This window comes from Pollicipes pollicipes, unplaced genomic scaffold (assembly GCF_011947565.3).
Source record: "Pollicipes pollicipes isolate AB1234 unplaced genomic scaffold, Ppol_2.1 Scaffold_5724;HRSCAF=6776_pilon_pilon_pilon, whole genome shotgun sequence".
Classification (NCBI taxonomy): domain Eukaryota; kingdom Metazoa; phylum Arthropoda; class Thecostraca; order Pollicipedomorpha; family Pollicipedidae; genus Pollicipes; species Pollicipes pollicipes.
In genome coordinates this window covers 53,679,848-53,692,437 of record NW_023596746.1, presented here as the reverse complement: position 1 = coordinate 53,692,437, position 12,590 = coordinate 53,679,848, and the positions used below count along the sequence as shown (strand labels likewise).

Genomic DNA, 12,590 nt, shown 5'->3' with positions numbered 1-12,590 from the left:
ACTACAAACGATCACGGTGTTTGCCACCGGCCGGGATGGCCTGCGGCCGGCGGCAGCAGCCGCTCGGGTTCAGATCAGGTCAGCGGGCGGAGCCGACTGCGCCGAGTGCTGCGGCATGGCAGAATTTTGACACCAAATTCTGCTGTCGAACCGGAATTTCCTGATTGGTCAACACGGCTTGGTGTGAGATCCGATCCCAGAAATGTATTCACCCGAAATGGTTTGGATTGACTTTCTGGCAAATTGACTTAGGAAAAATTGCATGCATCCGTGAGCGTCCAGCACCCTGGTTGATGTGCATTTGAACGGTTAACAGGGCCAGCTTACCAGCCGTCACCCCCGCTTAACTTGCAGGGGTGACGGTTTTGGCACCGTAGTTGAACGTCTCACTGACCAAATATCTCAGAAATCGCGGTTGATCGGCTGTATACATGTTATACAATGATGTAGTCTTATACGACTCCAATATGCTTCCGTCATTTGACACCGGTTAAAAGCTATGGTTTGCACGAATGGATGAACAGTGTTTTTTTTTTACTCGCATTCGTGGTTGCTGGACACCACGTGGTCCTATGTACGTTGTCATTCACATTAAAACATTTTTAACCGATAATGGGTGAACTGGGGAACTGGGGAACTCCATACCACCAAAATAACGCGTTGATTTCAGCTTTGCAAGCGAGGGAATATTCACAGCACAATAACCAGCGTCCGTCAAAACATTCTGACCTCTCTAGGCCACCCTTCCAGTTCCAGTTCAAGCTCAAGTGAGAGGGAAATCCGTATCATGAAAAGTTGTTGGCGATTTTAGCATTTCAAGCACCAGAATACTTATCAGTGCAAGACTAAGCGTTCGTAAAATGATCCCCGCCAGTCAAAGCCCCTTTCAAGATCAAATTCGACCTCATATGACTGGGAATTTCATATCATCGAATCATTACCGACCAAACTCAGATTTTTAAGCATTCGAAATATCACTAGCGTGTGAAATGGCATCTCTCAAAAAGTTCTTACCTCTCAAGGTCACATTCAGGTTCAAATTGTCTTGTTATGTGTTCGTTCGCGCCTTCGCAGTCCCGGATCACACACACGACGTTTCACAGTTGGCGTCTGTATTTGAACTGCCCCACCGGAGTCCAACGGGATTGCGTCAATGTACACGGTGGCGCAGGCGGTACAATAGCGATGCGTGAGAGCTGGCTCCCATATTGGGGACGCTGTACATTTAACATGGGACATCACATGACACAAATGACTGGAAACTCCATATCATCGAGAAACATCAGCCAATTTCAGCTTTTCAAGCGCCAAAATATTCACCAGCACAAGAACTAGCGTCCCTGAAAAACTCCTGACCGCTCAAAGTCCCTCGTTGAAGTTAAACCCAGGTTGGAATGACGAGAATCTCCATATCATCTCCTATATATAGATCATCTCCATATCATATCATATGTGATACGATATGCAGATGATATGATATGGAGATGATATGATATGGAGATGATATGATACAGAGATGATATATATATATATATATATATATATATATATATATATATATATGATATGATGTATCATACGATATATATCATATATCATATATGATATCATACCACATCATATCATCTCCATAACAACTCCATGGCATCGAGAAACATCAGCCAGTTTCAACTTCTCTTGCGCCAAAATATTCACCAGCACAAGAACTAGCGTAGCTGAAAAACTCCCGACCGCTTAAAGTCCCCCGTTGAAGTTAAGCTTAGGTTGGAATGACGAGAATCTCCATAGCGTCAAAAAAACTATTTTAGCTTTTGAACCATCAGAATATTCACCAGTGTAAGAAGCAACGTCCGTCAAAACGCCTAGAATGCTCATAGTTACCTTTCGAGATCAAAGCCTCGTTCAAAGCACGGAACCTTCATGTCACCAAAACCTTACCGGCCGATTTTAACTTTGAAAACATCAGAATGTTCACCAGCCCGAGAACCAGCATTCGTCAAAAAGTCCTGAAAGCTCAGGGTTTCGTTTCATTCTCAAAGTTGCGCTCATTTAACAGGAATCTTCAAATCACCAAAAATTACCAACCAGATTCACCTTTTCACATGTCAAATATTCACCAGCGTAAGAACTAGGGAGCGTCAAAACCCCTTACCTCTCAAGGTTACCCTTCCAAGTCAAACACAGGCCCACGGGATTGATAACTTAGATTGCCAAAACATTAGATTTCATTCAAATCACCCTCCTTTCACACCATTTTTTGTCTTTCTTTACATTCACGTCATTTCATTTCATCAGATCACATCAGATGTATATTAGATCGCCATAACATCCGAACCCCATATTACATTTTTAGGCACGAAAATAATACTTAGCACGTGAACTATCGCTCATCAAAAATTGACCCCATGTGGTCTCTCTTCGAGGCCAAATGACGAAAAACTCCGTATCACAGAAAATTGCGCGTTCGTCAGGCCGATGGAAGGTCACGACTTTTTATGGCTGTTACTTCTTGAGCTGCTGAATAATCTGGAGGACGTGGATGAGCAGCATGACGACCCCACATGCTGCCTCGCTGCGTTTTTGGGGCGCGAGCTGTCGGCCCCTTTGGCGAGGTGTTGCTCGGCTTCGTGCGGTAACATTCCGTCTCCCACCGGTGGTCAGTGGCCCTTCTCGTGTAGAAACGACCGTGTCGGCACGAACAAGTGAGGCTTCAGGTAATGCCGTCACGCGGTCACACGGTCATCACTCGGCGAAGCCAGGACGCGCGAGCTAAAACGTGCTCGACGCGATGCAGTCGTTGCATGGTAAATGGCCGCGCTGTCGCTATCTAGGCGTTTTTGTGATTGGCACTGAGCCAAACCTCTCCTTGGCCCATACATCTCTCTGCTGATGTATGCCTGCGTGTTGCTGGGTTCAATGCATCATCGGCAAGCGTTCCACCGCTAATGGACCCCCTCAATCACCAGATAGCACATCGTGTTCCTGATCGTGCACGCAGTGTCGCCCTCCCACCACCCATTCGGCGCCGTCGCCCACTCTTCCTTGTAGTTCGCTGGTACCGTCTCTCCTTTCCTCACGACCCGCCAGCAACGCCGCCCCATTTGGCTCGCGCCGATCGCTATGGTCGCGCCCGCTCGGGACGCTTCCCATAATGATGTCAACGGTCGTGAGTAGTTTCCACACATGCGGAACGATATGGGGGGCCGCCCATGAATAATATTACGCATTGAGGGAGCGGAGGGGGAGGGGACTTAACGGAAACGCAACAGAGGGAGAGGGAGAGGATGTTGGCAGCGTTATGTTATTCTCAGTTGTGGTGGCGAATGCGGCTAAAATCTTGGAGACAATTTATAGCCTTAAATGTAGATACCGTGGGCTCACCCTCATAAAGTAACATATCATAAAGTAATGCACGGGCATGTCTAGCTCAATTAGGGGTCAATTGGGTGAGATTTCTTTAAAATGTTACAGCGTGTCCGGAGTGACGGGGGTTCACCCAGCATAGCGAGTGTGCAACCAAGGGTTAGGGAGGGCTGAACAATTGTCAACAGCGCGTAACGTAAATGATTGACGACCCCATACTATTTCCTTCGCGTCCGTTTGTTCGCTTGCTTGTTTGGTTGTTTTTCGGCGCATACTTACCGGACGGTGAGACCTACTTCCCAGCGGGTCGCGCCGTTTGAGCGGGCTCTGGCGCTGCCAGCCCAGTACCGGTAATCAGGTACGATACGGCCCTCGGCTGGTGCGTGGTACGTGCTTAGAAGGCCTGTTTTTAACCCTTGCCCAAAAAGGGAAGGGAGTTCGATGCGAACCCCTATGCCGGTATGCTGCACAATCGTGCCAACACTTTCAGTAGCCTATGAGACATTCATTGCGCATTTTTGACACCAAAAATGCTTCTATCATCTCTGGTTTCGGAGTGGCGGCGATTTTTTAGGAACACTGCGCGGCGATCTATGGCCGGCGCGGGCTGAGAGCCGACATCATTGCGCTAATGGAGCCATACATCATGAACATATAGTCAAAACACACAAGACTATGTGCCAACTTAGTAGGAATTAAACTAAGAGCACACTTGTTTGGATTTCGTTTCGATGCGAGACGTGGCCTGGTAAATATAAATATATTTATTTATAAACTTCAGCATTTTAGAGCATCGTTTAACCTCATAATGAGTACAGGGATTTGTGGGAACTGAAAACTGTTGTCATTCGATTGAACGTAAAGCTCAAACTAGAGATCTTGATTCCTAAAGGGATAATGACCATAAGTGTCATGGTGCACATTAAAATGGACTAAACAACAAACACCCCATCTTCGTGACTTCCTCAACGACAGTTTTCAACATAAAAACAATTTACAAACTGGCAAAATTTCAAACATGTTTTCACCGTCCAGGAAAATTTCAAAGGAAATGAGTTTTAGGTCCTAGCAATGTTTACCTTGCTCTACAGAAGTGACTCGCGAACGATAGCAGATGGAATGCAATGAAAACAGGTTACATGAATGACCTTCCGGACAAATAAATCACAAAAAGGCAATCGCCTGGTGAGGGTTGCATCAGCTCTTACATTGAAACACATGTGCTGCGTCTGATTTTTGGTGATGGGTTCCGAGTCTGAATACATTGGTGAGATCACACGTTTTGTGCCAACAACATAACCCTCTCTCAAAATTTTATATATTTCCAAACACAGGGAGCTAGAATCGCTTTTGAACTAGGGTGGGAGTGAAAAATTTCAAGGCAAAAAGACCGTGCAGGGGTGAAAAAATCAATTAACAGAATATGGAACTTATAAGCTCGTGACTGATGTTTCAGCAAACAAAGACATTTATTTCAAGTTGGCATGGCCGTAGTATCGGAAACTTGGCAAAACTTTTTTCTTAACATGTTAGGCCACTTAAGTGAAACAGAATTCATCAAAGCATAGTTATTTCATGACAGTGTAATCAGCATAAAAACTATCAACACCAATAATTTGATGCTGCACTGTGCACTTCCCTTCCACAGCACTTTTAACACAAAACAAAGCAAAGGAAGTCAAGAGCAAAATATGAAAAGAAAATTAAACAAGCACAAAACACTCAAACAAAAAAACCTTGGACTCATACACATCAGCCCATCACCACGCCAAACACAATAGACATGCCTCTGGCTTTTGTTAAGATGGGATCAGGGAAAACAAACATTTTGTCACTGTTTCTCACAAGATACCAATGCTTATTTCCATGAACGTAGCCTAACTATGTCTAGCATGAAGAGGCCTTACTTCATCTCATCCTGTCCAACCTGTTTGTATCACAGGATTATTAGGTAAATTTAATTTAGGAGACATTTCTTGAATGTTTCACTCCTGCATTTGGGGAGTGATGCAATGTAGTGGTCAAGTCCCCTCGGGAAAAAGAAATACGCGGAGAAAAATTATCTACGAGGCCTTGCCGGTATTTGCACCAGGCTCTGCTTTCGTTGTGTGGTGGTGAGACCGAAAGAATAGGGGATGCGTGAAAACCTTGCACTTGGCACACAGCTGCCGATTGTGATGCATTTTGTAAACAAACCAAACTTAATGCGTGCAAGCGGCTGGCGCCGCTGGGGTTCTTGGGCTTGGAGATACCTGGCGCCATTGCTCTGTGCATTCATAGACATGATTCAGATGTAGGTGAGGCAGGACATAGCCATAGGTGTTCAGGTTCTGTGGAGTCTCGTTTATGTTTGGTGGCTTCAAGTGAGCTTGGTTTTGAATGGCATCTGAAAACCTCAGGAAGGTAAATAGGGGTTTGGCATGTGCGATTATACAATGTCAGGCAGGATTGAAAAAATCACATAAAATATGGGGAAAAGGAGTGCAAAATTCATCCTCATAGGCTGTTGCTTTACACCCAAATTCGGCAATTCTAGGACACTGTCCAAATATGTGGCTGCTCTAAAAATTGCCGAATCATTGAGCACTCGTCACCCAAACTAGACCTGAACACATGTGCTGCATTGCGGCAGCTGGTGCCCCCCACCACACTGGTGTCCACTTTTGTGCTATATTCCTTCCGGAGGTTACTCCTCTAGCGTGTTCTCATCATATGCCATCTGTTTTCATGCGCATGTCGTTTCTGTAGCGTAGGCAAAGATTGTTTAGGGCCGAAACCTCTTTCGAATGGCCTTGTTTTTGACAGGAAACAAATTTTATTGAATTTCGCAACTTTGTAACACATTTTCAAATTTCAAGACTCTCAAGGCTTAAGCCGTTTCGGTGAAACTCTTGTCCTGTTTTCGGTCCATTTTAGTATAAACCTTGCTACTTGAGACTACCGTTCCGTTTACAATGGTTATAACTGTTTTTATGAAGCAAAAATTTCCTGCTATTTGCACGAAAAGTGGAAGCATATTTATATGGACCGTGAGTTTCTTAGATTTACGCACCTAACCCAAACTACGCTTTCCGCAGAGAAAAAAGATCCAGTTTTACTTGCGGTGGATATAGATTCATTAGTGACAGAAGCACAGTTTACCTGGCTAAGTCATGCCGAGTTATGAAATCCCAATTCATGACACGCGTTTTGCCAACCAACTCACACGGACATCCATCAAACCCACGACAGACCATGAGGGACAGCATTGTCAAGGTACCAGATGACGTCATATGCCTACGAATTTCCGGTCATATGGCAGCTTCGTGAGGGACTCCTGATTTGAAGGCGCGGGCGGAAGGAAGGTCGGTGCCTCCGCGTGCTTCAGCAGCTGGCCTGCGGTGTCCGCTTAATGCGGACAGTGAGCAAGTCATCATTCCAGATGCCGTCCTGCTTTATCCTTGTGGCGCAACATTTCAGGGAAGTTTGAGTTTTAACAGTGACGCTACAAACTTCTGGCACCGCTGCCGGCTGTCTGGAATAGTTGGAATTCATTTTACGTTTCAGTGAGGCTCAATGATTTGTAGGGTTTTCAGTTCGTGTGGCCATCTGTTGATGTACCGAGAGGAGAACTCCATTCCAGGTTCCCGTGAACGTATCCCCGCCCCAGCGAACTGTTCCAACGCAACCCCCAGTCGGCGCTCTGCAGGAGTTAGGCCTTGACTGACACGCTCCGCGATAAGTCAGCCCCATCGAGCGCTGGGTCCTACAGCGATGTTCTGCTGCTGAGAGCCGACGGCTGCGCTTGGCCGTCCTCCGCCCTGCAATCGCGGCGGGTGCCTGCAGGCGGGCTGGACGGACCGGGCCACCTTGAGATGCGCAGCGGTGCTGAGCATCCCCCCCCCCCCCCCCCCCCGACAGCGGGGCTCCTCCCCCGGAGGCCGGCGCGGGCCTCAGGACTGGACGGTTTGCCTGGCTGGCGGCCTTGGTGTGAGTCTTCTCCGGCGGCTGAGACTCCAGTCTGCCCCCGAGGCGAGGTGCTTCTATTTAAGGCCCACTGGTTGACATTGAACGCAGTCGCTGCGAAGGTCTCAAAGAGTGCGAAGATGCTCAGAGTGTTGGTGAGTCAGTGCCGTGTTGTTGTTTCATGTCTGATGCGGTCCGATATGTGCTGTTGGGAGAAATGTCTGAGGTCCCGTCGGAACTCAGGAGGCCAGCTCTGACATTCAGAAATGCGTCTTCCGCTGAGCATTATTTAATGAAGTAACCCTCGTGTCGCCTCAGCTGTTATTGCCTTCAGACATACATAACAGCTTGCGTCAAGCTGGCAATAATCCCACGATTATGGATTAAGCCCCACATCCAAAATGTGCATCGTGATTCTGTTGAGACTCTGAGCTGAATTCACAACCTCCTATACAGTAATTTAGATGACAACAAGACGGCAGTTTTAGTACCGCTAAGAGCGTGCTCCGTCAAATCTCCGGGCAGCATTGACAGGCAAACTCCAGCGTAGGCTTTCGGGATGGAACATGCAAGGGAAATGATCGCTGTCGCCTATGCAGGCAATCCTTGTCATGTCACCTCAGTCTTCCCGCGCTCGTCAGACGGTGTTGGCGTGCCTGCTGCTGGGGCCGTCGGCCAGCCAGTACGCCGCCTCCCGTCGCAGCAGCCCGCCCGTGCCCATCCTGCGACAGGTCAGCACTTCGCACGACGACGGCTCCTACACGTACGGCTACGAGGCCGGCGACGGCTCGTTCAAGCTGGAGACGCGGCGCGCCGACGGTGAGGTGTTTGGCAAGTACGGCTACATCGACGGCAGCGGTGAGCTGCGCACCGTCGAGTACGGCGCCAACCGGCTGGGCTTCCAGCCCTCCGGCGCAGGCATCACCGTCGCGCCGCCCACGCTCGTCGACGAGACCCGCCGCTACCGCGACGACGGCGAGAACCGACGCTACGACGACGGCCAGTACCGACGCTACTACGACAACGGCGGGTACCGCCGCGGCGCACCGGCGGCGCCGGCGCCGCCGCCGGCGCCCATCGCCGCCGCCGACTTCCAGCGCCAGTTCGCCGAGTTCGACCGCCGGATCTCGCGGCTCTTCGACGCGAGCGCGCGCCCGACGCCTCGCCGGTACCCGGCCCCGGCTCCGGCGCCCGCCCCTGCGCCCGCCACGACCTTCTACGCCCGCACGTACCAGCAGCAGGGCGCGCAGGTCGGGGCGAATCTTCCGGACAACGTGGACCTTGAGACGGGCTCCTATCGGCTGAATTATGTCGGGAAGAAGTAGGGGCGTGTTGGTTTTGTGTTGTGTGCTGGTATTGTCCGTATGTGCGTGGACTCTTTTACAATGTGCCGCGAGTTTGTGTAGGTGCGATTTTCTTTCGAGCCAGCGGTTCATTCTCACCTACCGGCGCCGGCTGGCTGTTAACGCCTTCCATGGTTTATTTGTTTGTTTACGTTCGGGTGCGCAAATATAGAACGTGAAAGTTAAGCCTTTGAATGTCGCGTCCATGCGAAGCCAAACACGTCTCACATAGAACGCAATCTATTTGCTTTTCGCCCTAACATATGCCCAAAAACTGCTTGATGTCTTCGTTTCTCGATGCCTCCTGGTATATTTCGGTTTGACAATTTTTTTTAAAAATCATAGTGATGCACATGCATGGACTCCTTGCCTCCCTTTTCTTTCTGAAAACATGTGTTGTACGCCACCGGTAACCCTGCCTCGAAATTTATTGTGATGGTGCACGAGACAATTTATAATCCCGCACACGAATATAATCATCTAACTCACGGAGATTGAAAACCACGCTCTGTCTTGTCCATTGACCCCATGCACGGTTGTACGTCACATCGCGCAAAACCGTGCACGAACACATCTACCTCGCCGAACATCTCCAAATATTGACATAATACGGTACTACCTCGCAGCAGTGATCACGAAATTCACTAGACGACGTGCGTCGTTCATCGCCCCATCGCCCGCATTACCACTCGACACCACCTTCCGAGGGCCTCTCCGCGCCCCCGCCGACTCTTCGGCCGACAGGCGGCCTTGGTCGGGCCCTGGGGCGGGGGCGCGGACGGTACGGACGTGACGTCACGTGCAGATGACGTCACTGCGGCCGCAGGTGTCGAGCCGTCTCGCCGCGTTCAGCTGTTTTCGGAGCCAGCTGGAGCCACATGCACCGGCAGGCGTACGTGGGTATGATCTGCACGGGTGGGCGTCTGGCCTTGCTTCGGGTGCTGTGCGGTGCATGCCGATGAGACGGTGAGGCGCGAGGCGCCACGCTCCAGTACAAACCGACGCACCGGGTGAACCGAAGCCAGTGAGATGTCATGCTGACTGTTTCCCCTCTTCATGCTCACCTGCTAGGTCACCTATGCATTTTAGAGGGTTTTCCTTATTTGTGTGGAGTTTTGAGTTGAAATAGCGCTCTTAAATATTTTTGGTGTAGTTCACAGCCCTGCCCTTCTTAAAACTTAGCCCTTCTAGCTTCTTAAATTCACGCCCCCAAAGCTGTGCAGACTATTTCGAGGAGACTTCTCCAAGTTTACTAAAGGCATTCATGACGCAATATTAACGTTCTTCAAATCCTACCGTTTCGTTGGCTATACCGCGACTAAAGCCAAAAAAATTAGCCGTCGAATCGTTCATGTCTGACGTTCGTGAGCACGATTTCCAAACATAGCAGCTGTCAATGGACTCTGAGCCAATGTTGTGTAAGGTACGATGACGTAATCAAATAATGACTTATCGAGGAGCATGTTTACTAATCCGAAAAATTGTGTTGTTTGCGGTAGCCTTTTCCACTCAACAGTTAATCAATGGTTATAAGTGAGCTTATTTGGACGTGTCTGACGCTTGCTTAAGCATATTTAGATATGAAGCATTCCCTTTATGCACTATTGGACATGTTGAGATCATTGACTATGATGTATGCTTACTTGTCTTAGTGCTGTTAAGAGGTACCTGATGAAAATTTGAATATTGGTGATCATGTGACCGCGGACTTCTCGTGACTGTGTTAAAAATGAAAATATTGACCATCAGCTGGATACTATACTTGGACCACCAGTCTTCCCCAAACGGTTAAAGCTTTCACACTGTATGAAGAAGGCTAGTGGTCAAAATATGACATTTAATTAAATGTACATCTTGCTGACTACTCTTTCTGACTGCAGCTGATTACTTCAGACGGTCACGAGGAAACAATATTGGAGCATCCTGCTGACCCATGAGGGATGTCCAAGCCCTCTGCACGCGCTTCATTCCATACGACGCCGTCCTTGACATAAACAGATAGGCCTTTTGGTGGTGTGATACCAACGCTTCAAACGACAGATGGCCTAGCAAAACGTTGTTGGATGGCGCCGTTACATATGCAACGAAGAGATACCCCTTCGACCTGTTTTGAGGGCCGAACTGGACCGCATCAAAACACAGTGCTCGGGTCGGAATGTGGTTCAGCTACTGCAAACGTCCTTGAAGTTCATCTAGATAATCCCTCCGTTATTACTCTGAAGACGCCCGAGTTGTAACATGTCTAAAAAGCCATATTGTTGTGTTTATCTGATGAGGCAGGTCGCCTCACGCCTCACGCTTGAACACTCGCAAAAGTCTCGCTACCAGCCCACTTTATACGGCAGAAACAGTGGTCCCCACTACTTAGTATTTGTACTTAAAGGGAGTGCTTCACGTTGGAAAATATTGAAGCAAGCATCAGATATCATAAAACAAGCTCACTTATAGCCAGTGGCGTACTTTTAAATGGAAAACACTGCTCTAGACAGCACGGTTCTCTGCTTAGTAAATACTTTCCTCAATGTGTCATGGTTTGACCACGTCATCGTACCGTACACAACGTTGATTGAAAGCCGATTGACGTCCGTTATATCTGGAAGTCGCGTCCACGACCGCCAAATATGAACGCCTCGACAATTGTATTCTTCTTGGCCTTGGTTGTCGCATGGCTTATGGAATGGTAGGATTTGAATGACGAGACGTAAGCAGTGCCGAAAAGCCTTCAAGATGGGCATTTCAGCTCAAAACCCCATACACATGTAGAACACTCTCTTCCGCTCCCTGGCGGCCGGTCGGATATCTTTCGCTCGGGCGGGGGTGAATTTGACCCCTGAGGTCTCAGGAACTAAGGGAGCTAGAGACACCAGATTCACAGAGCGCGTTGATCTGTGTATGAACTCACTTAGGTTAAGGTTTGAGGTTCCTAGCTCATGATCTTCGGGTCAAATAAAGTCAAACAAGGCCAAATTCGGGGGTGGTCTCCAAAGGTCCCTAAAACCTAGATATATGTTATAAGCAAAGGTCACACGCTCATCTGAGGTCAGTGACCTTGCTTGACCTTTTGACGGTCATGATAACCAGAATCATACAAGACCGCTTTGAGTTTTGCATTTGGATAAGCGTGAAAGGTTACGCTAAGCAGCATGTTCCTAAAAACAAGATGCTGACCTGGGTCATTTTAGGTCAATGACCTGTTCTGGCCTTTAATAATCTATGAAAGATGTATAATGCGGTTCTTGTTATCAATAAATTTGAAATGAGCACCAGGAACTATCCCATACAGCAAGCGCTAGAGTAATAAAACAGGTTCATTTTGATCTTGGTCTGACCTTCATGCCTGATCTTAGGTCAATTTAATTTGTTAATTTTATTGCTGTGGCGCCTAAGAAAGCATCTCAGAAATGTATGGCTTCGTCTAACATTCCGTTGTTAGATCAGATTGAACGATTCCCTAGAAATTGCCTTCGCTGAAACCATGGCTTGACTTTGATCTGCCATAGGTCAGTGACCTTACGAAGTTCATCCAAATTTTGTGACGCCAGACGATGCGCTATTCAATTGTCTACAGCTCAGCAAAATTTGGCGCGGCTACGCTGCGTCGTTCGAAAACCATTCCTGAAAAACCTCTGTGGTCAATTTGACCCCCAACCCGAGCGCGTGTTATCAGGCCGGTGACAAATGCCATTGAGGGCCACACCCCGTGTCCGTATATTTCGTAGCTGGTAGCTCTCGCAGCTCTTTATGCACTTCCCGCAGTAACACCAATCCAAGGTGAGTCAAAAACCAAAACAGCAAACGGTTCGTACCAGATCCACATATTATAAAAGGGAATGTAATTTAAGATGATTGCATGCTCTGTTAAATACAGCAGATAATATAAGCCTATGTAAGCAGAAAATATAGATAGCAGATAACATAAGCAGATATAAGCCTGAATAC

At 48.1% G+C, this 12,590-nt stretch overlaps 1 protein-coding gene across 1 annotated transcript; it reads left to right on the top strand.

Moving 5' to 3' along the window:
* The first annotated feature begins 7,392 nt into the window (after positions 1 to 7,392).
* On the top strand, positions 7,393 to 8,633 carry LOC119103202 (larval cuticle protein 1). Its single transcript, XM_037226647.1, has 3 exons — positions 7,393 to 7,463; positions 7,950 to 8,351; positions 8,544 to 8,633. The coding sequence occupies exons 1-3, from the start codon at positions 7,449 to 7,451 to the stop codon at positions 8,631 to 8,633; spliced, it is 507 nt and encodes a 168-aa protein (XP_037082542.1). The 5' UTR covers positions 7,393 to 7,448.
* Positions 8,634 to 12,590: the final 3,957 nt, after the last annotated feature.

What these genes read in the sequence shown, in the direction of transcription:
- LOC119103202 (XM_037226647.1), top strand. An exon ending in ACGGCGGGTACCGCCGCGGC is followed by an intron (nt 8,352 to 8,543) that starts GCACCGGCGGCG and finishes CGCACGTACCAG; the next exon opens with CAGCAGGGCGCGCAGGTCGG.